Source organism: Watersipora subatra, chromosome 8 (assembly GCF_963576615.1).
Source record: "Watersipora subatra chromosome 8, tzWatSuba1.1, whole genome shotgun sequence".
Taxonomy (NCBI): Eukaryota; Metazoa; Bryozoa; class Gymnolaemata; order Cheilostomatida; family Watersiporidae; genus Watersipora; species Watersipora subatra.
Genome location: NC_088715.1, coordinates 21,519,040 through 21,544,930, shown reverse-complemented (window position 1 = coordinate 21,544,930; position 25,891 = coordinate 21,519,040). Strand labels below are relative to the sequence as shown.

Below are 25,891 nucleotides of genomic sequence, written 5' to 3'. Positions count from 1 at the left end.
CCGTCGCGCACGCAGTCCCAGGGACCCTCGGGTCAAGACTCGGGTTCTTTCCTGGTTGGTTTTTCAGGGCCAACTCCTTGTGGGTCAGTTCTCCATCTCGTAACTCAATCAGCTCGCACTGTCGACAATCTTGGCAGGTCTGTCGGCAGAGCTCATCCGCGTTGCAGTGTCGGAGGCCGGCCTTGTGTTCCAGGGTAAACTGGGTTTCGGCAAGGATCTCCAACCAACTGATTATCTGGTTGAAAGGCTCTTTGCGTCGACACAGCCATTGGAGGAATGCGTGATCTGTACGAAGGAGGAACTGGCGACCATAGAGGTAAGGCCAGAAGTGCTTTATGGCCCTCACCTCGGCGAGCATATCTCTTCGAGTCACACAGTAGTTCTGCTCTGCCAGATTCAGTGTCTTGCTGAAATGTGCGATGATTCGCTCAACTCCTCTTGGTACCTGGGTAAACACTGCACTGACTCCACAATTACTAGCGTCCGTGTCCAGTATATACGGCTGCGTTGGGTCTGGGCAACCCAGTGCGGGGCTGAGGACAGTGCCTCCTTCAGCTGGTCGAAGGCCTCTTGCTCCTTTTGGCCCATAGACCAGGTTTCCCCCTTGCTGGTGAGTCGGTTCAACGGACGGGCTGTGTCAGCCTAGTCGGGCATGTACTGCTGGTAGTATCCCACGATACCCAGAAAGCCTTGTAGCTTGCGGAGACCACTGGGATTCCGCCATTGCTGGACTGCCAGGGTCTTTTCTGGGTCGGTGGCTACCCTTTCCTCACTGACTACATGTCCCAAGTACTGAACTCGTGGCTGCAGGAGCTCATACTTAGAAGGCTTGAGCTTTATTCCAGGTCCCTTCAAGCACTGCAATACCTCCTCCAGCCGTTGCAAGTGGGTATCTAAATCCGGGGCGACGACGATGATGTTATCCAGGTATAGCAAAAGTGCCCTCCAGTGCAGCCCGCGCAGGACCCGCTCCATAAGCCGCTGAAACGTGGCCAGTGCCGAAATCAGACCAAATGGCAGCATCTTCTATTTCCAGAGCCCAAATCGGGTTGTGAATACAGACTTTTCCTGTGCGACTGCGTCCAGGGGTACCTGCCAATACCCGCTCACTAGGTCGAGTTTGCTAAAATAACGTCTGCCGGAGAGGGCATCGAGGCTGTCGTCAATCCGGGAGAGGAGGTAGGCGTCCTGTGTATTCACGACGTTAAGTCACCGGTATTCGGCACAGAACCGCCATTTCCCTTTTTTTTGAACTAATACTACTGGGGAACTCCAAGCTCCTCCGGCTTGCTCAATTAACCCCCTGTCCAGCACCTCCTGTACCTGCAGCTCAGCCTCTGCCTTTTTTTCTGGCCCCAGCAGGTAGGGTGGCTGTCGGATGGGGCGAGTACCTTCCTTCAATAGAATGGAGTGCTGCAACTGGGAGGTATGGAACACACCCTTGTCTCCCCTGCTAAAGATGTGCTGATAATGCACCAGTAGCTGCTCCAGCCGTGCCAGCTGGTCCAGCCTTTGGCAATTTTTTTTGGCAGACATGTAGAGATCTTTCAGGTGGGCTGGCACCTTTACACCCGGCGTTGCTTCTACGCCTCCCAAGGTGGGCCCGGGTCCGGAGAAAGGTGGTTCGTCATCCACCTGATGGTCCTCTACTCCCGTGTAGCTGCCGACGACCGACCCTGCCCGCAAGTGATAGGGGTGGTTTGTGAGATTGAGACACCTAGCTGTCACGCCTCCCTTCAGCCCAGGCCGGTTTAAACTGTTGGCCATAAGCGGTCCACCGGGGCAACTATCTATTAATTCGAGCAGGCAGGGGTTTTTCGTGGTGACTCGGCAAGGCACTGTTATATCCGTCCTGGCGGGTACTACCACGTCGTGCAACATTTGAACTTTACCCAGGAGCAACTGGCCCTGTCGGTTTGTGAAGATCAAGGAACGACCCCACACGGTCACGATGGGCTGCTCGAAGTTCATTGTGCACTGGTGAGCCACCAGGAAAGGCATCCCTATGATAGCGTCCTTGCTTATCTTACTCGCCACAAAGACCTCCTCGATCTTTACGTCCCGGAGTTGTACTTGCAGGCGAACAACCCCGTAGAATGCCAGCCGGTTCTCATTGGACATGAGACCATGGCTGTCACTCTCTTCCAACAAGCTCCTCGTAGCCAGAGAGAGTTTATCGAACACCTGTTTGCTCCGGAGGTTCGTGGTGCACCATGGGTCAATCAAAAACTAGGCAGGCTTTACCTCCACCTACCCTGAAAGGAAGTAGCTCGTGGAGTGAGGCCGGCTCAGTGCCTGGGCTCTGATCAGCTCAGTGCCATTACAAGTACCTGCAACAGGTCCGGATACTCCTGGGCCCGAGCCCTGGGATATCCGCAAGGAGGGTTCCAGTGCTTCACTGGGGGTGAGCCCTGCTGCCTTAAAGGCAGGCTTCTCACCGGGCAAAGGGATTCCTTCTTTTGATCCGCCCTACAGGGGCATCCGAGGTCCCTCAGGTGGGAACTCGTTCTTGTGTCTTTCCACTGGGTCGCAGAGATACCAACAGGTTCGGCTAGCTGCTTCTCCTGTCTCCCTGGTTCTTCGGTTTTTGACCTCTCCGGTGTCTGGGGGCACCGGGGTCCATCTTTTCTTTTTTGTGGACCAGAGTTGGGTCTAATCCTCCCAAAGACTCATAGTAGTTCCAAAGAGGGACAAGTTCGGGTTGGTCTGGTCATGAGGGCGGCACAGCACGATCCCGCTTGTCCTGTCTTTGCTGTCCTGGAGTCAGTCCGTCTTCCTGTCAGCTTCTAGGGGTCGAGGCCTGACCGGAGTGGCCGGGTCGCCCGCTGGTATTTGCTGGGTGGTGGAGGCTTTGGGGCTTTGGTGCAGTCAGTAGTTGGCCCTACTGCTGTGACCCCTTCCCATTTCCCGGAACAGTGGGTCTATCCCGAGGGCACCCCTTTCGGACGTGCCCTATCTTTCCACACCCCCAACATTGCAGGGGTTACTTTATGGGAACATTTTCATGAGGTGTGTGTTCCTCCGTAATCTTCTGTACTTGCCGGGTGAGGAGTTGGACCCATTGAGTTAGTTGGTCTAGCGTGGCATCCTGGACCACTGCGGCCTGGTTTTCGGTGGGCTCCTCGACACTTCGCACCTTTTGCTGGTTCCTCCTTTCTAGCCAGATCTGCAAAAATTCTGTGCCGGCTTGCACAACGTCTGTTAAGTTCACCGTGGGCACAGCCAGCAGATGCCGCTGCAGATTGGTGTCATTAAGCGAGTTGCAAAATAATTCCTTTGCCGCATCGGCCTGGTAAGGTACCGGCAAGTCCCCATAGGCCACCATAACTAGACGTTCTACTTGACAGTCGTGCTCCTGTAGCGAGGCAGTCGCCGTCTTCCAAAGGCCGTTCAGCTGAGTCCTTGCCTGTCGAGGGGAGAGACCGAACCGAGCCTGAAGAATCTCAAAGATGGCTCCCACCTCGCCTGCCTCTCCGCAGTTATTGGCATCCTCTCGGAGTGCCTCTCTCAGATGCAGCAGGCTGGCTCCATTTGCCCATTGGTTGGCCTCCGCCACCTCTCGAAACCGGCAGATGAAATACTCCACGTCACCGGTCCCGTTGTAGTGAGGGGCTTTGAACTGTGGCCCGGGGGCTTCAGTTCAAGGGGACATTGCTAGGCACTCCAGTACTTCGGCCAATCGGTCAGTGCCGCGCTCTCCTTTGCATTTTGCTCGAGAGTATGCCTGCTTACTGGGGGTCGACTGCATGCCTCAGCACGGTCTGTCAGTAGCAGGGAATAACGTCTCATTGTTCTTTCCTAGCCGGAAGTATGCATGTTATTGGGAATCGACTGCGCGCATCAGCACGATCGACCAAAAGCAGGGAATAACGTCTTGGTAATTTCTTCTTATTCCAAGGCCTTCACCAATCTGGTGTGTTCAAGTGATGCTACAGCAAAGTCGGCAGCCGGATCCGGTGTGCTTTTGCCGTCCGAGTGCTAGCTAACCTCGGTGTGCTCGATCGATGCTTATAAGCAAGGTCGACAGCCGAGATCAGGTTTGCTCCAAGTAGTGCTTACCCGGTTGTTGTGGATTCGAGCTAAGTATCCTACTGCTGCCACCAGTGTGGTGGATTTTACCGGGCCACTTTCACGGTTTCCCACAAGCCGAGTAACCACGAAGACCGAGTTGTTATCTGAGCATACAATGTATATTTACATAATTAATATAGTTGTATTAATATAACAACGTAATGCCTACATAAATACTACACAGTATAAGGATAAAGTGTCTCTCGTATGCAGGGAGCTGCACTGCTCTGCCTGCCTCTCCATCGCATCTGTTCTTTTATCTGCTTCGTTCTTGTTGGCTCTGTCCACTTGCAGTTTTGCTTCTCGCCGTATGTTTGGTGGCTACGTGACCCGCGTTACTCCTGCCTTATTGCCGGCCCAGCCTACGAGCAAGAGGGGAGGCCCGGCCTGTCACTTGGCCGTCACGCTGGCACTGGCTCTGCTCGCGAGGCGTTTCCCTCACATATTTATAAACATGCATACGTATACATGTATATGTCCAGTTGTACATATATCTATATATTATAAATGAATAAAGATTTATAACATAAACATATTTATATATGTAGATCTCCCAAGATAAGTATATTTATTGTATATCTTTTTATGATACAAGTGTTCACTTTAAGAAGCACGATTTCTGTATAATATATCCAAAAGCATTCTCCTTTACAAAGGACTACATCACAGTCTTTGCACCATGTGCTTATTCTTGTCTTTTTGTACCAATCACACGGCATCTACTGGAGTAAATACTGGACCTGTCACTACTATAAACTGATGAATGGTAGGAGATTTATCTCTCTTCATATTGGTAATATTCTTCCCGGCACTGGCATCACCTCATTATTACTGCTACCAGCTTCTTCATCAATGTCACTTCCAGATGTAAAATGATTACAATCACAGTTTGAACCTGATTCATTGTCATTTTTGGCTACTAAACCTAAAAAGTCACAGTCAGCTGTGATTCTCCTAGTACAGTACTAGTACTTGCTGTATTAGAATAATCACGGAGAGTTCTCTTAAAAGCCTTCATGACGATAAACTAAATTAAAACTCTCGAAGCTTTCAGTAAATCACGGCTAAAACAGAACCAAAAAGAAATAAATAATTAAAAATTATTTAGAACAATTTCCTAAATTTTTTTGCAATTTTTATTCATTTATTGTTGCTTTTAAGAAGCTAACTGATGCCAATATATCGTAGCTTGCTATCGATCAAAAAAGTAAACATAAAACGGCTTTTAGCAAACCAAAAGCCGCAATAAAAGAAATATGTTACTATAGCGACAAAAATGTCGCTCTGCCCATTTGAAGGAGTATCAGGAAGCAACAAAAATGTTGCTTTGCCCGTGAAAGGGTTAACCAATAATTAATTCATTTTTTTGCTAGGGAGTTTTGGTATGGCCGTTAGCTTTTTGGACCATTAGAAAGACCATTGAATCTTAAACTGCTCATGTCTCCCAAACTATTGCAGTCTCATTAACAGTTTGATTTTTTAAAACTACTCATAACTTCAGCTATCATGAATTTTTTATATAAATGAAACTAATAAATTTGGCTTTTGGAAACATAAATAAACCTCTCATATCTTCTTCAGTATTCCAAAGATAGAAATACATTCAATGTTCATAGTAGAAACCACAAGTAGATATTGGATTCAGGCGCCCCACCCGTATCCATAAAAAGAGAAAGTTCAAGATAAATAATGTGGTTAATGTGTTCAGCAGAATTTTAGTTATAGTTTGTTTTACTTCCAAGTGATACGATTTGTGGTAATGATGCAGAGCAGTTTTTTGTCCTATTGAATGCCTGACACGTTTGCATCTGCGAATTTGAAGAGCTTTCGGCAAGCAGTTTACTTATTCACAGGAAGACAGCATCAGCTGTTTCCAATATCAATATTATACTTATCATCCAATAAAAATATGTAACAATCGATAGTTTACATGTGATAGCATAACTGTATGTGTCTCTTGTCTGTCATCACTTGTTTCCTGTGAAATACATTGATGCTTGGCTCATTTCGATATAGCTGCAAAATCCAACCCCTTTCAAAATACTTGACTGTACCAGTTTGGTCACACCGAGTCAACCTATTTCTGGCTGACCTGCTCTTCATTTTGGCTTTCTGCACATCGCATAACTACTTGTTGCAAGTAACTTTCATAAAGAATATGTAAACTAGACTTGCAATGAGCATAATTTCTTTACTCAAAATCCGTTGTACCTAAAATGCATTTTCAATAGAAAAGGTATTTTAAAGTTGGTCAAGTACAAAATGAAGGTAAAATATATCAGCTTTCTTGCAGGAATATACAAAATACAAGTTTTGCTCGTGAACAAAGCCACCTTTTTAACACATTCAAATTTTGTTGGCTCAGTTTTAAATGCGTTGAAATCAGGATTAGAAATTTAAATGGCCAGCTATTCAACATGTATGACAATATTTTTTTTAAGAGTTGATAGCTTATTTTTAAAACTGAAGCACTTCTCATTTTACTTGAACAAGATATACAATGTTGTGAATGTACTTAAGCATTATGATAACCTCTATAAAAATATCTGCGTTTTGAACTTTTGTCCACTACCTACTAGCCCAGTTTGACTTAAACCAGTAAGAAACATGCAAATTGATAGATGGCGATGCTTAAATTTACAGGTATTTTTAGTCAGTTTGACATATGATGCTCTTTAACTTACATTTGTTACTTTTAAATTAGTATTTTGGTGGTCAGATTCACGAAAAAATAGATCAGTCTTATTCTGTTTATACTGATTTAGGTTGTAATAGCTGTCAGGTTTGATATCTTCAAAACGGATTTTTTCAGTAGTATTTAGTCAATTGGTTTACGCCAGCTTGTTAATTAATTTGGGCAATACCTAATCATGTTCTTTATGTTATTTTTAATATTATAGATATATTTTATGAAGTATTACTATTTAAAGTTTAAACAAAAACAACAACTATTTTCTGAAAATTTTGGCATTTTTTAAATCAAATTTTATGAGTAAAACATATTTTGTTTTTTTCAGATTGTGTGGGTTTAGAAGAGTAGATTTTTTTTATAGATTTAGCTAGTCTAATCAAATGTTGTACACTGGTAACAACAAAATAAATCAACTAAAAAATTTACCTGAAAACGATTGCTTGTTATCTTTTTAAGATGAACTATCAGTTTTGACTAATTTAAATAAATTGAAAACTTAGAAAAACTTACACAATTTTCATGTCAGATTGGTTTGTGCCAGTTTGACCATTTCTCAGTGCAGACCACTGTGAATATGTGATACTAATTAGTTCTAATCATAAAAAACTGCCAAAATCTCACTGACATCTCTGTTCTGTCAAGCAATGACTTTATGATTGTCTCCAAGGTAATCCCTCGCTGATGCATCATCAAATAAACGAACCTCAAAGTGCTTCATGCCGTCATTAAAAAGATTTCCATTGTTCATGACAGAAATCAGAAGTTGGTGTTGGATTCAGGGCTCTCTCCACATTTTACATAACAACGAGGAAGTACAATATTGAAACTAGTGATGCGTGATTCTTCAAGTCATATTTACTCACATGAAATAAAGAAGCTATGGATCAAATATGTATCACAGCTGGGTTTTTATTCACTACACAGTAGTTCTTTTCTGTTATTTAGATTATAACTACCAACTGCGACCAATATATTCTTGTGTGGAGGACTTGCCTTTTACTTTGTATTTTTAAGAAACTCATCGATAAATTTTGTCTTTCTCTTTTTCTGAACAGGTTGCAAGGCCAACTACAGATAAATCTAAAAGCATCCTTTACAGGGACAATATTATTTTTCATTTGATAAAATCAACCGGTAGCAGGTAAATCTGTAAAAAATGCTTTCATAGCCTACAGCAACCTATGCCACAGAGGTCACTTGTTATTTGAATGGGACATTTGTTTAGAGATAAAAATATTTTCAAACTAGAATTTTACTGCCATATTGCAGGCAAATGTTACATGGGTGTTTATACTTCAACATTTCAAAGTAACATTCCCAGAATTTTACTGGAACATTTAATAACAATGTTTTCTAACAATGTTATAATAGCGCTAGAAAATATTATTTATGCAACATTCCCCAGAACATTACTATAATATGTTTGCGGAAAACTTTGCAAAATATTGATCATGATCATCAGATAGCGATGGAAGAACATTACAATAATGTTTGCGTGGAACGCTATGGAGCGTTTTGCCATTATTTGTTAGTTAGTTACATATGGTATATCATATACTGCATGATAAAAATTCTGATGCAATATGCTAGTTGATTGACACATACAGTCATATTCAACGTACGAGCTTAATGCGTTCCGAGACTGAGCTCGTATGTCAATTTACTCGCATGTTGGTGCAATTTATTTATATATAGAACAATTAAATATATATTGATTGGTTTCCATACTCTAAAAAAGCAAATAAAACACTCAAAACAAGATATTGTAACAGAAAGAACATGTTGGTCATTGTTCTTACGTACTACATGCTTTCAAAAAGCAACAAATAAAAAATAATGCAAGGAAATGTGATTAATTAAAATGTAAAATTAAATACATACCATAGCTGTTAACACTCGCATTTGCTAAAGAGGGAGATATAAGTTATCTTTCGTTACAACATTTGACTTTGATAAGTTTGGATTTTATCAAATGGTTAAAAGACAAATTTAGAAGCAAACCTGAAAGCAAACTTTCATTTTCAACTAAACGTAATTAAAATTTCTTCGGCGTTCATAGTTTAAAGTTTCTCGCTGGTTAGCGAGAAATTTTTCCTTTTTTTTCGCTTTCACGACTAGCCGGCTGTTTTAAGATAAACCTATCTAAGGACGTTTGCCTTTGTCGCCCTTGCAACATGTTGCGATTAGGACGAACACAGGTGTCGTCACAAATGGTTAATGCACGACCACTAGCCAGCTTGTCCGAATGTCTATTAAACAGTTTGGATAGATAGCGCCGGCCTTTTCACATAGCATCGTTTCAGTTACGCTGTCACTGGCCAATTGTTTGTCCAATGCCACCAGCGGTCGTGAAGATTGCTGCACCGCTTAGAAACTATGGTTAGTCATTTTGCGAACTAAATGCCCTGAATATAATCCTTCTGTTTGATAATTATGAATGTATTTCTGTCATATTGCCGAGCTAGCTCAATCACGCATTCACATTTCGCATATTTTTTTATATTTTTCCATTTAATATCAATTGTTATCATTTGCTTTTTCTTGGTATTATCTTTAATTTTACTGGCAAACTTTTGGTCTACGCACAGTACGTTTAATTCACATAATTCTGCACAGAAAATCGTGCACAAAAAACACGGTACAACAGTATAACCTGAGCAGTTGAAAAATACAGAGTGATGCTTTTCTCAGAAAACACCTCCGGCATACTTGGCAACTGACTCAAGTGCTCGTATCTCAAACATGGCTCGTATGTTAGTGCTACAATTTGCTTAAAAGCTGGCTCGTATCTCAAGTTTCTCGTACGTTGGAGCACTCGTAAGTTGAAGTATTACTGTATTTGAAAGCTCTTGCAGATAATCACAGTTTTATTTGGAATCTACTTCAAACAGAATACCTTTATTGGACTCGGAACTCATACAGCTTGGCATCTGCTGCTAGAAGGACATAACTTTAAAGGAGGTCATTAAACTGAAAAATTTTCAGCTTGAAGCCAAAAATTGGTGATTTTTCTCAGGCCATGTTTGTTTATATTGTGCAAAAGAGCTCCCCATTCTAAAAAACAAAGCCAGGTTTGACATTGTTTCCGTTTCAACAAGTGTATGTGTGTGCTAAATTTCTCACGCTTTATTGTGATAAAATATCTGATCACAATAAAAGACACAGTGAGACTTAAAGCTGTTTGGCAAGAGATTCATGTATGTTTCTCTATCATTCTTGCAATGATATTCATGCCGGGCTCATCAAAATATGAATAATGTAAATAAACGTAGGCCTGGTTAAGCATTAATAAAATGTGTTTATTATAAAAGAACTGATTGAGTTCATTTACTTGCGTACAAGGCAAATGAATATATATATATATATATATATATATATATACATATAGATATATATATATATATAAATATATATATATATATATATATACATATATGTACATAGTCATGCTACAGACAGTACGGTTTCAGCTATTCAAACCATATCAGGGCAGCTCAGAGTAGTCAACGGAATTAACTTCCTTTGCTAATAAGAATTAACTTTCTGCCATAAAACAACTGAAATGTTTTACAGATTTGAGAAAATTCAATGTGCAATAAAGGGTGCTCAAATAAAAAAAAGTGATGGGCATCGCAATAAAGACAATATTGTCACATCTCTCACAAAGAGCTGAACTAAACTGAAATAATGCAGCAAATAAACATATATTGTATAAATATTATGTTTAATATAAGATAGCAAAAATATGTTATATATGTTCATGTATCAGAAAGCGTCTATGTAAAATCCATGATGCTGTATGTTTTAATCCTCGATCTATAGTAGTGGTTTTATCAGAGAAAACATTCAAATAGAGGGTGGCGCTATATTTGCTTATCAGAAGTTTAGGAAGATAAATTTAACACGTTATTTTGGATGAGAAACTTTAATGCATTCAGCTGCAAAATTTTTGTTGAACCAATTTTTAATTAGGTCAAAGCATCAGACCAACTTAGACCAGAAACAAATATTATGCAAATAGAATTATTATTTATTTTGATGTGTGATTTAAAAACTTTTTTTAAAGCTTTTAAAGCTAAAAAACAGACTTTGATACACCATCAAAATGGCTGCATTTAAATTGTACAATGTTCCTGTAGAGTAATCTCATCTTTCATCGAAACACATCAAAGTCTTCACGGCAGATTGTAAACCAACTCATGGATGAATCGGAAGACAAGTGATTAGTTTTAGATGTAGTGATTTTGAATCGAAGTACTCTACTGATAATTGCAGCAATGAGTTTTCTCAGGTACACTGTCAGTCAAACTGTGACAAACACTGCAGCAACAATGAAACTGATATACAAATTTTTTTCAATGATTCAAAACAGAACATCACAAAATTATTTAAGGATGTGATATATCAGTAATTAGGACATTAATAACTTAATGCAGATTCCAGATAAATTTCAGCTCCTCAAAATAATTGGAATACCAAGGAAAAGTTTTGCATTAAAGTCCTATACCACGCCAAATGCTTTACAAAATATAGCTATTCCATTTCAGTTTCATATTTTCATCAAAATGAAATACCACTCACTGTTTATGTTATTAATCTCACTTTGCCAATGAGGGTGTGTAGGTTAGTCTGGGGAAACTCCATGCGTTTCAACACTTTTGCTCAATTTTGTCAAAATTTCACACATGGATGTTTTATACCTTCTACCAGGTAGATAATTATTTGGTTTAAAACTCTTTGTGGCTTCTGAAAACCATCATTTTAAACACTTGCTTGTAGGGTATCTGATTTAAAATGAGCTGAATTCCAAACATTGCCAGGTTTACTGCTAGTCTATAATAAGTAGCATGTGTGTCTAACCAAATTATGAAAGTGTAGTCAGTCAATCAGCTATTTTAGTTGGCAGGAAGGAAGTAGTTTTTTATTGATAAGTCTGAATATGTTGTAAGGACATAATAACTAACTAGTCCTTGGCAAATCCCTAGTTCAAATCGATGCGTACTTATAGTCATCAGACTCATAGTATAATAGAGAGGTTTGGACCTTAAGGTTGCTAAAATGGTAATCATTATAAAAATATGAAAGATTAACATATGTATAAATGGCTAGGTACAAAAGAGAATATAATAACATTTTGAATTAAGTCAACTATGTAGCTACTACCCATTTAGTTGAGTGAGTAATCTCTGTCAGAAATTGGATTTCCCTTCGCATTAGCGGAATTAAGCAGTATATATTGACATGAAATGAGCTCATTTGAGCTCTTACATTAGAACAATTAATTATTTAAAAATCTTTCGAAATGACTTTGGTTGTGGTTTCACTAACAAAAGGCTTGATATTCCGATAGATGTATTATAATGACATTTCTTTTGATAATGTTTTAAGTGTTTGTAGCTGCAAGTTACATTCAGATGATGACTTGAATTTGAAGTTTCTCGCTAATATAACATATAAAACTTTTACCTATGAGAGCTAATCTCCTGCAGGAACAGAAAGCAATCGGTTAAACCTGGTTTGCACTGCCTGTAGCTAAAAAGTACAAGTCAGTAACAAATTGGCTTCAAATTTAAAACAGATTAAATGAAGTCAGAGTGATAACCTGAACCTAATGAGGTGCTACTTTTTGAGTTAACTTCAGAAATAGGGCACATATAGAAGGTGCTACAACTTTTAATAAATATGTGCCCCAAAGTGCTACGGATTGATAAATAATTTTGGGAACCAGTCAGAAAGCTGACTTCAATTTACCTGTAAGTTACCACAAGTTGATAATATAAATATTGACATAGTTTCCTGTCTGGCTATTACATTTGCCATAGCATTAAACATGATCGTCATCATGAGGAGTAGGAATAACACATCTCTTGGTTGCTTCTGCTTGTGGCATTACAAGCAACTGGCAGCGGGGGCAGGTGTTTTGTATTGTATATATATCTTGGCTGGTGCGAAAAACTGCTCCATCAAATACTACCTTTGTTTCTAAAGAGTGACATGGCACTAGAGCTTGGTGGCTAAATCTGGTTGAATGACTAAATTATGGGTAGGTATGTACATTAAAGCCATTAAACTTTGTATGATCATCTTATATGATCACTTTATATGATCATCTCATATGATCACCTTATGTGGCCACCTTATATGATCACTTTAAATGAACATCCTATATGACCACCTTATATGATCACCTTATAGGGTCAAGTAAGGTGTACTGTTTTTTTTGGAGAACTAGGAACTCCTGGGCAGAATACTTACATGCAACAATGTGTTTTAATGAAATTAGCAGCAAACTCTGAAGCAATATGTCATGAACATATAATTCTATCACTACTGCTGAGCTAGCCTCCATTAAGCTGATAGTATAATTCTCAAGTATAACACAAAATCAAAAAGTTTGATTGCAACCAATATTGGATACAACAATTAATTGATGGGGAAATTATTTAATTCAAATTTTTCAGTGCTGGCTAAATTGTCTATGTAATATCATCATGATTTAAATAACAATAAAATATGATAAACATTTTTGTGTTGCTCCGGCGGTCTATGAGTAAAAACTACATAAAAATTATGAGATTAGAAATAACAATAATACATTAAACACTTCACAATTAAAACAATTAGTAATGTCATACAGCAGTGATGACTAGTTTAGATATACAATAATTTTGATAAAGCAATAAATTGGATGAGCAAAATAAATATGTATATGTTGTTTTTTTGCAAAAAAACTGCAAACTATTAAATGTTTGCGCATCGCATTAAATATAATGTACTTAGCGCAACAGACAAAAACTTGCCCATAGAAGTAACACCAAAACTAAAGTTGACTTTTCAATGATGGCAGCTGTCAGTTTTGAAGCTGATAATTCCAATTACTCTCTTAGAGTTCTGGGCAGCAAACAATCTACAAACAAAATAATTCTTTGTGCTACTTGAACAGTTTATGCAGATGTATAGCAACATTTTTGCAAAGTCAACGAAATATTGTGACGGAAAGTAGTCCAATGTAAAGCATTGACCAGACCAAACCATGTTAAGCCAGACCAAGCAAGACCAAGCCATACCAAGCCAGCCCAGCCCTATGCAAGGAAGCAAAGCCTCATAACTATAAAAGGGACTGGTGCACAAGACGAGAGGCAGAGCTGTTCTGTGCTTAACTCATTGCTGTTACATGCCAACAATATCACTGTAAACAATATGAAATAAGCAGAAATATATATATATACTCGTAGCACTGAGCCTTGCCATTTGTGGAGTCAGTAAAGGTAGCAGGCAAAACTTTTACAATATTTGTTAGTTGTTAATTTAATATTGAGAAGAGAGGAAACACGTAGCTGCTGATCAAGAATGGCAAACTTAATGGCAAGCGATCTTTTTGTTTTTATTGGTCAAAGAAAATTCGTCTATCATGTTTCCGTTTCATAAACTGATCTTAACCATAATGATAGCCATGTCTATCTATCTGTCCAAAGCACATACAGGTTAGGAGAAAAATTTGCTTTCGTTTGGCTTAGAACTCATGACCCAAATTCACTACCACTACTACACTACCACCTGCACTAATCAGTCATCCTGCCATGGTTTGGAATAATTGCGCAGTTACTTTCTGCATCTGAAAGTCTGTAATGGAACACAGGACTGCAAGCAAACTAGCAACTTTAATATGGAAAAACTGCTTTGATTTATTTTCAACTGAAGAAAGACATTTTTTATTCACTTCAGTGTAAAATATTTACGTTATGATTTATATATATGTTAGTAATTATGTATATAGATACTTACTTCAAGCTGAAAATCATACAGCAAGTTTTTGACAGGATTATCATTCAAATCAGTTGATGGTGGAACGCTGTCTAATGTTTCGGTGCCCAGGGTGCTGTCTTCTTGCACTGAGACATAACAACCCTGCTCAGGTGGTGATGCCTACAAGTCATATTCTTTGAACCTTTGTAATCTGCAGGAAGTGAAAAGAGAATATCAGGTACTTTTCTGCCATAAATAACACTTGAAAAATTTTCTTGATAACTCTAAGAGCCGTCAATCAACATGCAAAATTTTCCATATTTAAACTTACAAATGAACTTGCAGAACATTTGTGGAGATTTTGTCAGGAAGTTTCAATATTTTCTATCATTCGCACTCAATTTGATGTTTGAGGTGATCTGATTGCCAGGATTAAAATTAAAAAAACTTTATTGCTTTTAAAATGCTTAGAACAAAAGCATATGTAAAATAGCACCGCCATTTGCTATCATTGCTATAGTTAATATCGGCTAATGTATTCAAGTTGCGACGTTACAATTGCCTCTATTATGTTAGTTTAGAGGCACTCCTGTTCATTGCTTGTCGCTTGATTTATTTCTTGTACACCTTGATGAACTAAGCAGAAAATATATGTATTGTACTCATGCACGAGTCTTGTACTAGTGGAGGAAAGTGAAGGTCGCACAAAACCTTTACAATATATTACTTTTATTGCAAATATAAAAGTCTTAATCACATTGTTGTTTAATCACAAATATTAATTGCAATCAAGTTTTATCAATTTGAATCTTGAAGTATGCTTAAACTGAGATAACTTCAAACATCTAATACAATCACAAACGATAAAAACACCAACATTTTCCACACAAAAAATATACTAAAACTGCGAAAGTTTATCGTCAAAACAAGTTTATGATTTGGAATGGCAAAGTCATCCAAAAAACGAATTCTAATCTAACATTTATTTAAAAGTTCCTGTTCTTCCAAAAACTAGGCAAACCCAATTAAACCTGAACGTTTCATATTTAAAATGAATCACATATAAAATATGTCACCAGACAGTAACACAGTATGACTAGATAACTCAGGCATTACTGGTCATGTATGAGTTATCATGATGGCCTGTATTTACACTCTTGATTAGAAAATACGCTTATTCTTGTAATTGTTCGTTTATCCTAGACTGAGAACAAAAGTTTAGTGAATCCTTCAGTAATATGCACTATTTGCTTATTGATGTAGTTTTTACATCTGCACTATTTTTTGCTATCACCTACTCTATTTGCTCCCTTTTTGAAGCTTTTAATAAGAAAATATGAACAAAATCAGTTATACCTTTAGCAACAAGTTTATTTCATACTATTTTGTATTAGTCACTATCTATATTCAAAGATAATTACCAACCTGAACTCAGATCCAAGTAAATTTTGTCGTAAGAAATGATTGGTTATTCCAATGCTTCCGCCGTCTCTCACCTGAATAGAATAAGGAGAACCAGTTACTAAGCTGTCAAAAGCCTCAAATTTGAAAAAGATTAATGATGTGTTGTTTTTTATTTCGCATTTTCGATATTTATTATTGTCACAAAATCATTACAAATTAATTTTTAAAATGGTAACTTTATTTAAAAACCAGTCACAAACATTATTGTAATCATGAAAAGCCTAAATGATAGTGAAATAAAGCTTTTATATTGACAGGAAACAAGTTAACGCTATGCAATCAGTGTTTTAATTGAGGATGCGACCACATATGTAACACACATAGTAGAAAAACCAAGCTGGCTTGCTATACTGCTAGCATCTAAAACAAGCATGGTAAATCTGTGTTGGCTTTTACCATTTTGTATTAATTGCCAGCAAACATTCGATAGGGTAAAATAAGAATGATGTTTTAGTTCATTTTATATCACTAAAAAGAACACTAACTTTAGGATATGGTCTGTTTTGAACTTTTCTATTGTCTCCTTTGCAGTTTGCTGACATAAGCCACCTGTGATCGCTAGGAAAGGCGATGTGATGTGCTCTGCATACTCTGGTGAAACTATTTCTGGTGTTATGAGTCTGTTTGTGCAGACATCAGCCATCTGTGACATACTCGAGCAAGAAGGTAGTAAAACTACAAATGCTGTATCAGAATAAGGACCAGCTAGAGCATTCATCAAGGAGCATTCAAATTTTTCAATCTGACGTAAGCAGGTAAAAAGATGAAGTTTCGGAGAAAAATGATATTGTTCTTTGCACCTTAACGCTAAACTATTTGCTTTTAGCCATACTACTATTCTGCTTTATATTCATCTTGAAAAATTTGCATTTGAGGAAATAACTTGCTCTAAAAAACATAAACTCACGGAATTTGTGGTTTCTTGTTGCTTTTGTCGGTGTAATGGATCCTTCAGAATTGATAGAGGCAAGCCGAGAAAGAAATTTTGTTGGTAGCAGGTTTCTCATATCAGATTACCGTGAATAACCTAAGAAGCGGATTGACTCTGATAATATATAAGTGTGCTAGGATGCATGCGGTTCCTGCTATTATCTATTAAAGCAAGCTAGATATGCCTTCTTTAACGGTTGACTTGCAACAAAATTCACATTACCGTTATTTGATATGAAAAGATTCACAATGTCTTACTCTTTTGTGTTGTAGATGCAAAATATGTGGAAAGGTGATTACAAGCTCTTAAAAGCTTAAAAACGAACAGAAAATTGCTACCACACGAGACTGACGTAGTTTGGATACCCTTTCCAAAACGGCTCAAATGTGATGTAGTTGTAAGAGATGGTTTCTGTTTACACTTTCTTGCAACCTTAATCGTCGAAATATTTTCACAAATATACTTCACGCATTCAATAAAACCATGTCTATTGTTCTTACGCGTCTGTTTCATCGTCATCGTAATGCGGTCACTTTTAGCAGTGATATCTTATAACTTATCATAAAAATTTGTTTAATTTTTTAGCCTTAGCTTGAAGGAGTACATATCATTGTCTGATAATCATGACGAGCCTGTTGGTCACTTGTGATAATCGAAAAGTGCTGCAAAAATTATTTGCGATGTATTGGGTCACATGATCAGATTACGACTTGCCGATTAGACCAGGCCGGAACAGAACTGTAAAGTAGCGAACATCTATATTTGATACGGGGTCTTTCGTAAAACCCAAAGTGTTTGGCATAAACTAGTGCTACGATAAGTTTTATATTGAGCTTTGTATTAGCCTTTCAATTTACGTGAGAACATACGTGACAAGACGACAATCAAATTTCGTGGTTACATCATCGAAATAAAGAGATTCCAATCTACGGCGGCTTTTCGTTTTTGAGCTTTTAAGAGCTTGTAATAACATTTCCACACATTTGGCACTTACAACACAACAGAGTAAGGCATGGTGAATCTTTTGATACCAAATAACTGTAATGTGAATTTTGTTGAAAGTCAAATTTCAAGTATTTGAATCTTTTCAGCTAGAATATTTCATACAATACTATAAAAATACTAAATAATATATACTATAATACATAAAATACTGTACTTCAAACGATTATACTAGATTTTATTTGAGCACTTTGGTATTTTTCAACCATTTGCAATTGTTTTCAATGTTTGAAGTTGATTGGAATGCCAGTATGTTTTAAAATATAAACTGAAAAAAACTTGGCCACACGTAAAAAGTTAAAAAAAGGTAGGCGCTAGTTGATGTCACTAGCTATTATGAGTGCGATAGTTGGTGTAGGCTATTACGTTCAAGTTACAGAGTTACAAGTTTCTATTCTTTCCAGCTCTTTGTAGCTATAGACCTCATGATCACACTTTTGTTTTATTTGAGCGTTTTAACCTTGATCAAGTTTTGGCGATTTAAATCCTAAAATCATCCTAAGATCACCTCAAACATCAGAAACATTTGCGAATGGTAGAAAAGACCTTTACTTTCTTATAAAATCTCCTAATTTTTGGCGCAAGTTTATTTTTAAGATGAAAACTGAAATCACTATTTCAAAAAGGCAAAGATGAAAAGATTGTCAGTTTTTGGTAAGCTTTCATTTCTAGCAATTAGCGGAAAACTTCATTGATTAGACAGTTATTTACGATAGCTAAAAGAATCCAAAAATGGTAGCCTAAAATCCACGGTAACATGATTAGCCTCTAGTTTTATTGTTGTCAATGTTTGTTTAGCCAGTCAGCGCTCTCTCTGTGTGATAACTCTATGTTAACTGGATTTTTAACTTCATTTGCATCCTTTTTATGCCTGATATTTGGAATTGATTACATTAACAGAAAAACTATCTTTGTTACCATCAAGCTTCAACAGAGAGCTAGTTGGAAAATCGTCTTGGAAATTCTCAGTGTTTACCTAATGAATGAAAAACTATGTCTATTACCTATTCAAGCGTATCCCTTAGCAACCCAGCACTCCAGCACCTGTGCTATTCAGTCACATTCTAGCATTTTTAAATAATGTTACACATAGTTACTCTTTGTACTCGATCAGCAAAGCTGACAATCTCTAAAGTCAAACTAAACTGACAGGGTCATAGTTTAGAGATGAACTTGCTCAAAATTTTAGTTGATTTTATCAGAAAGTATCTATATTTTTCTATCGTTTGCGATTGTTTTTGGTGTTTGAAATGATCTGACTGTCACAATGCTTCTAAATTAAAACTGAAAGAACTTTTTCTTAGTTAAAACATTCTGAAAAATTATGTGAGAAATGACATCACTAGTTGCTATCGTTGCTATAGTTAATATCAGCTATTGCACTCAAGTTGCAGTGTTACACGTCTGTATTCTGTCTGTCTCTTTGCAACTATAGATGTCATAATTACACTTTTGCTTCACCTGAATGTTCTAATCAAGTTTTTTCAATTTTTAAGTTGAAACATCCTGACTGTCAGATGATCTCAAACATCAAAAACAATTGCAAATGATAGAAAAGTATTGATAGTTTTCTATAAAATCTGCTAATATTGAGAGCAAATCATTTTTAATATAAAATGTTTTCTATCTAAAATTCTGATTGCAAAACGGAAATAAAAAATAGGCTTTGAATAAATCACAAAATGTTAGTTTTGCTCTCACCTGAAAAGTGAAAAAGTGTTTGAAAATTTGTTTATAATTGGCTGTTGTAAGGAATATCGTATGGGCTAGAAAAGGGCTTGGTAAATTCTTTGAATAGAAATGAATGTCTGTTTATAAAAAAATACACCGTCTTTTTGCAAATCTGCTTTTTCTCAAGTTAGGCAAGCCAGACAAAGGGAACAAAGAGAACAGAAACAAAAACAGTTTTACTTCTCACCTAAATATTTCATGGTTGATGGCAGTTTAAAGGCAGACAGTTGATTAATTGCCAATATAAGAATTCTTAAGAAATACAAATAATACTTCCTTTTTTTCGTCTTCTCCCAAAGTCTATAAACATAATTTTTAAGACTAGAACAAAATATGGTGTCGCCATACTTATGAAATGTGAGACTTAAAACAATTAACTATGGAATAGTTTTTAATCTGTATTCCAGTAAAATGGTGCAAAACATTTTTTTCAGTACTTTTGATGGTAATGCTCAAAATACTGATTGATTTCCTTTACTGGATTAAAAATTGGCAAAAACACCAAACTGGTTATTTAAAATAGCTACACTTTACGTCAGCAGTAATGACCCATAATTATTTTTTCAGGAATTGTAAGTTGTGTTTTTTGAAAAAAACTTATTTGATTTGTGGCTTGGCAGTTAGAACTTGTTTTGATGCTGCAAACTCGTGAGAAAGCAGACAATTTTTTTTATAACTGACTATTCTTTTCATAGTGTCATCTGACATGATCTCCCAAGTTCTGTAGCTTAAAAAGTAGCTTGGACAAGATTTTTTGTAGATTTAATCAGAAATTATCAGCTTGTTTCCATTATTTACCATTGTTTTGGTTGTTTTAGGTGATCTGACTGTCACAATGTTTTAAAATTACTGTAATTTTGACAAAACTTGATCCTGGTTACAAGACTTAGAAGAGAAATACATGCAAAATGATGTCACTAGTTGCTATCGTTGCTATAGTTGATATCAGCTCTTCCCTTCAAGTCGAGTTCCTCAAATGTCGGTATCTTTGCAAAAAAGGCGTTATAATCACACTTTCATTTTTCTAAGCATTTCCACCTCGATCAAGTTCTGCTGATTAGAATCTTAAAACATCCTGACAGTCAGATCACATAAAACATCAAAGGCAATCATAAATGATAAAAAATACCACTATTTCCTGATAAAATCTTTCAAACTTTCAAGAACTAAATGCAAAATGATGGTAACACTAATAGGAACAAAATTATTTTGCAGTCATTTTGCTTTTGATTACAGACTTTAGATTGAAATTTTCATCTAACTTGATATGATGGAGCATCAGCTTGTGAAAGTACTTATGTAGAAAATTTGAATAATTAACTGTCAGATTGTGCAGACTTGTTTAGTTTTGCATTAGATACTAAAGTATTTCTTATGCATCGCTCGCAGTCAGAGAGATGAAACACAACTGAAGGCAAAGCGGTAGCATGGCTTATGGCTAGGATAGCTATAAAATACTATTGCACTGTTTATGCTGAAAAATAATGTTGAAACCAATAAAAACACATAATTGCAGTCACATGCAAACATCTTACATGACTAATGAGATTAAAAGTCATTAACTAAACTTACTTTTTACGTGAACTAAGCAAACACCATTTACGAAACAGCTAAAATGGCCATATTATTTTTAATTAAATGCTTCAATGTTTAACAATTACCAAAAGATTATGAAAGATGATAATCATGATCACTATTCATTCATATTTTTAACCAATAGTAAGCCAGGCAATGTCTAGAGACACTTTATTTTTAAGCAGACGGCCCACAGCCTGTGTGTGGATATTCAACACAAAATGCTACAATGCTTTCATGATGCCAATTCAAGGATGCGTTTAAAAAAAAAACATGTTCCATAGTTCATGCAAAGGCCTATTTTTGAGTTTTTAATCATACAAATGTATGCGTGTTAACAAAGATGGTTCTCAGAAACTAAATAGAGTTTTGAATCCAAATATATTTGACTAGGCGGAAGGGATGGAGTATATTCATGTGAAATCTGCAGAAAATTTGTCAATAATATGGAAATTCATAGTCTTAACAAATACTAACAGACACGCGAGCATACACACAATGACAAAATTAGATTTATTAAGAACAAAAGTAACTTTTGAAGTGTGATAGCTTTAACTATATTTTTTTATTAAAACTTGAATTTTTAGCCGTACATTTTAGTTCAGATATACAATCAAAGGACAAGTCATTTCTTGTAACTTTAAATTGAATAGATTTTGCTAAATTTTTTGTAATAATGTTACTCAAAGCCTTTTACCAGCTTTCCAGCAAAATACGTCGGACTTTTTTTCAATTTGAATGGTTTGCGTCTTTACAGCACACAGTATCATCACAATGCATCTTCTATTGACACTCACACAATGCCTCGGCATGTAATATTTGACAAATACCCTGTTCATGCAGAGCAATTAGCTTATGAGTTGCATGTCAGATTGGACAAACTGGGAGAAAATCATGGTTACCGCTAAACACTGTCAAGCTTTTATCAGAAGATAAAAAACATTTATTCATGTACCAATTTATGAATACCATTTATTCTTGGTATCATTTTACCAAGCTTCACTAAGCTAATAGGCAATACTACAGAGGAAAAAGTTTTTCTTCTACCATCTGGGTAACTTGACCTGGTGGTTTTACCACAAAGCATATAGAAAATTTTGATTTCCCGGTAACAAGCAAAGAGATTAACAATCTCGTGGTTGCAGTGACTTTTTAAAACAGCCCAAATTACTGCTTGTTTTTTAAGTTTTGGGAAATACGAAAAACGTTTTAACAATATAAGGTCCACATCAGAGAACTAAACAGAATTTATTTCTAGTTAGTGCCCTGGTAGATCAGCTCAACATGTAAGACCATTCCGTATCATAACTAACAGTACGATTATTTTGAAGTGTGGCAGAATATAGTTGATTGATGCAGGTGGCAATGTTTTGGTCCACAAAGTGCAAAAGATCAGAGGTTAAAAGTCGTTGAAAGCAATTGTTTTCTATAACTCCATGCGTTTCTTAAAAAAGACAAATGAATGCATGGATGAACGATTGACTTTTGGTACGCTATGGTGGCTATGGAATTTGGCTATAAATAAAATGTGTTTGGTATTTTCATTGTTGAGTGTTGAGTAAGCTTTCAAACCACTTTTACAGTTTAATATCGCCATCGTTACTTCTTTTTATGAAATGCAACTTATGCAAATGTAACTAGTATTACCGATATCCAATTTAATGTGTCTGTAAAGTTCAATTTGACAAAAACATATGAAGTGTTCTGAGAATTGGGAAAACAGTTTTGAACCGCAACCTCTTAGAAGTAAAACAATTTGCAAAAACAAAAATTATTTAGAATAGCCTTTTATTATAACAATAAATAACTATTGAGTACCGTGACAAATTTGTTCTGAAGTGAATCACTAAAAATAGATATACTACAAAAATTCATTTTGAGAGTTTTGTACACAACAGCCAGAGAGGTATATATGTTTAATAGCTAAATGCCCGATGTTGAACGGGCAATAGAATACTTACCTGATCGATATGAGTAACTTACATAGAAAGCTAGATCTTCATAATGTATGATGACGTAATTAGAACCTCTACAATCATTCACACATATAGGAAAGTGATCGATTGGTGAAGGTGTTAAAGTGTCAAACTGTAAAAGTGTTTAGTATTTCTATTAAGTTTCTGCTGTAAATGATGTACTCTTCTTAAGGTAAAGCTTGTTTATAAACATTAATATTTCAGAAATCAGTCAAAAACTGTTGGCACTAGAAGCCGCCAGTCTGATATCAGATGTAATAAACATCTGTACAATTATTCACACGCATGGGAAAGTTGATTGATTGTTGAAGGTGTTAAAGTGTTAACTGACGAAGCTGAGTTTTGGAAGTTTGAATCTCACACATAGACGTGTTTACAACTTCAAATCATGAATTTGGACAGACGAACGGACATGACCATTATTATAATAAGACTTATATTTTTTGCAACTGTGTTAACCCATTTCTAGATAGGTATATAGCCAAGTACATATGTTGCAAATTATACAGTAACTGAAGTAAAAAGGGGTGATGATGATTTTGACAATTTCCCCATGATACACAGTTATATTGAGTTTATAAATATGTTCTTGAACTTGTTCTTACTTAATAATCTCTAGTGTTTATTGGCCAACTCTATTTGTAATTCATGACTAGTCTATACATGCACACATTACACATTGTCTCATTCAAATTCAAGCATCCATTTTAAGAAGTCCCACTTTTTCATTGTGTGCGTGTAGGAGCGAGTAGTTGGAGTGGGTGGGTTTGTGCCTAAAAGGGATTGTGTGTGCGTGTGTGTCCGTTATTATGCATAATTTTTTTTGCTTTTCACATTTTTGTCATTTGTGAACACAATTTCTTGTGCATAGAAACCATGCCTTCTCTCAGGTTGCTAAAATAATTTTTTTAAAAACCTAATTTGGTTTTTAAGAACTAGATTCTTAAACACTCTACTGGGAGCTATCTGATGAGAGACAACTCAGGCATACTGGTAGTATGTTATACACTGTAATTGCTCAGCACTAAGATGTTTTTGATATCAATACCATCTTACATCGTCTTTTATTATTAAAGATAAGATAAAACTAAATTACTTTACTCTTGTTAAAAATATTTTAGAGCTAATAACATACTAAAGCATTTTCCAATGCACAAACACATGTACAATAAGTTCATGTAGACTTATGCAATATGGTTCAGCTAATACGCATAATTATTTCGATTTTTAACGAGCCATGTTTCATTGCTATGATCTTGCTAAACTGGCTTCCATAATGACGATAATTTCAAATATCGAGTCTTCACAACTTTCCCTTTTTTGAGTTTTTTGTAATTTCCAAAAATGCTGTATATGGTTCAGTGGAAACCACCTAACGCAAAATTTAATTCAACAGAAAACTTACAGCATTAAAGATTCAATAGGCTTTTGCTATTTCTGACCAATTCATCATATCTAATTTTTTTATCCTAGGCCATCATATTAATTAAGTCAGTAATCATTGTGTAACAAGATTAATACTCGCCGCAGATTGTCTCCCATTCGTCAGTAAACATGTTGCATTGACTATTCAGCTTTTAAAAAACACAATATATTGAATTGTAACACTATTTATTGCGTAAATTACACAGACTTCTCATCCACATGCGTGACACAATATCAGCTGGTTAACAGTGTTTAGAAAAAAACTTTCATAGCTGTATAGGCATATATATACATAGACGCAAACTTGGAAGATGTCCCATTAAAATATGCACAAAGTATAATCTATTTGTAAATAGATACTTTCAAAATGAATATTTTAAATAATTAGTAAACGTCTATTCATTTATTTCTGACAAGTTGATTCCATCAAAACATCAACTAGGCACAATCTACTCCAAAAAATTAAAACCTTTTATTAAACCGGTGGCCGCAATACTTGATATCAATTTTTTTACATGCATTCTGCAATATTTACATAAATGTTAGCATAAATCTCATTACATATCTGTGTGCTCTGACATGAATAACTCTGAGAAATGCTTTAACTGTATCAGGAATACATTGTGGGGTACTATGTATATATCAATCATGAACTCGTATTATGTACATGTATATATGTATAAAAGTTGACCTACGTCAGACACTGCAAAAGTGAACGACTTTAGCATTTTCCAAAATATGTCATATTAGTATGGTTTTTCATCCCCTTTGAGCCAGCTTTTCAAATTAGCAGAATGATTGACACAGCATACTATGAGAGAGTTGCATCATCTGATAAGTGGAAGCAACTCTAATTCATCTACTATTGCATCTACTATAACATCTACTATGGTATTTACTATTGTATCTACTATTGTATTCACTATATTGGGAATCTAACGATTACTCCAGAATGACTCATTGCAGTCAAGTTATCTATCTACTCACCACTAGCTCAAAATCGTACATCGAGTTGATTACGTTGAAAAGTATATTCTTAAATATTCCACAGTATCAGAAGTTGTTTGAATCGGGCAGGTTTTAAAGTTTTTGCCTAAAAAATGAAAGCTGCGAGTGTGATTCCTGGGTAATGCAATCTTTTTTACCAACTTCAAATTGTGGTTTCCTATTGACAAACCAACGCGGTTCTTTTAGCCTTATTATATGGTTCATCATAAAAAATGTTGTAGCTAAACACACTATAGCTTGTGAACAATTCATCAGGTAGAAAAAATGACT

At 36.4% G+C, this 25,891-nt stretch overlaps 1 protein-coding gene across 1 annotated transcript; it reads right to left on the bottom strand.

Moving 5' to 3' along the window:
* Nucleotides 1–1,026: 1,026 nt before the first annotated feature.
* LOC137402366 (uncharacterized) lies at nucleotides 1,027–2,121 on the bottom strand. Its single transcript, XM_068088867.1, has 2 exons — nucleotides 1,324–2,121; nucleotides 1,027–1,188 (listed from the first exon to the last, which is right to left on the bottom strand). The coding sequence occupies exons 1-2, from the start codon at nucleotides 2,119–2,121 to the stop codon at nucleotides 1,027–1,029; spliced, it is 960 nt and encodes a 319-aa protein (XP_067944968.1).
* Between the last annotated feature and the right edge of the window lie 23,770 nt (nucleotides 2,122–25,891).

Bases quoted from the DNA above. Each gene is read 5' to 3' on its own strand.
- LOC137402366 (XM_068088867.1), bottom strand. From the start codon at position 2,121: ATGTCCAATGAGAACCGGCTGGCATTCTACGGGGTTGTTCGCCTGCAA. The intron at 1,189-1,323 runs GTACAGGAGGTG...GTGAATACACAG, and splicing joins AGGCAGAGGCTGAGCTGCAG to GACGCCTACCTCCTCTCCCG.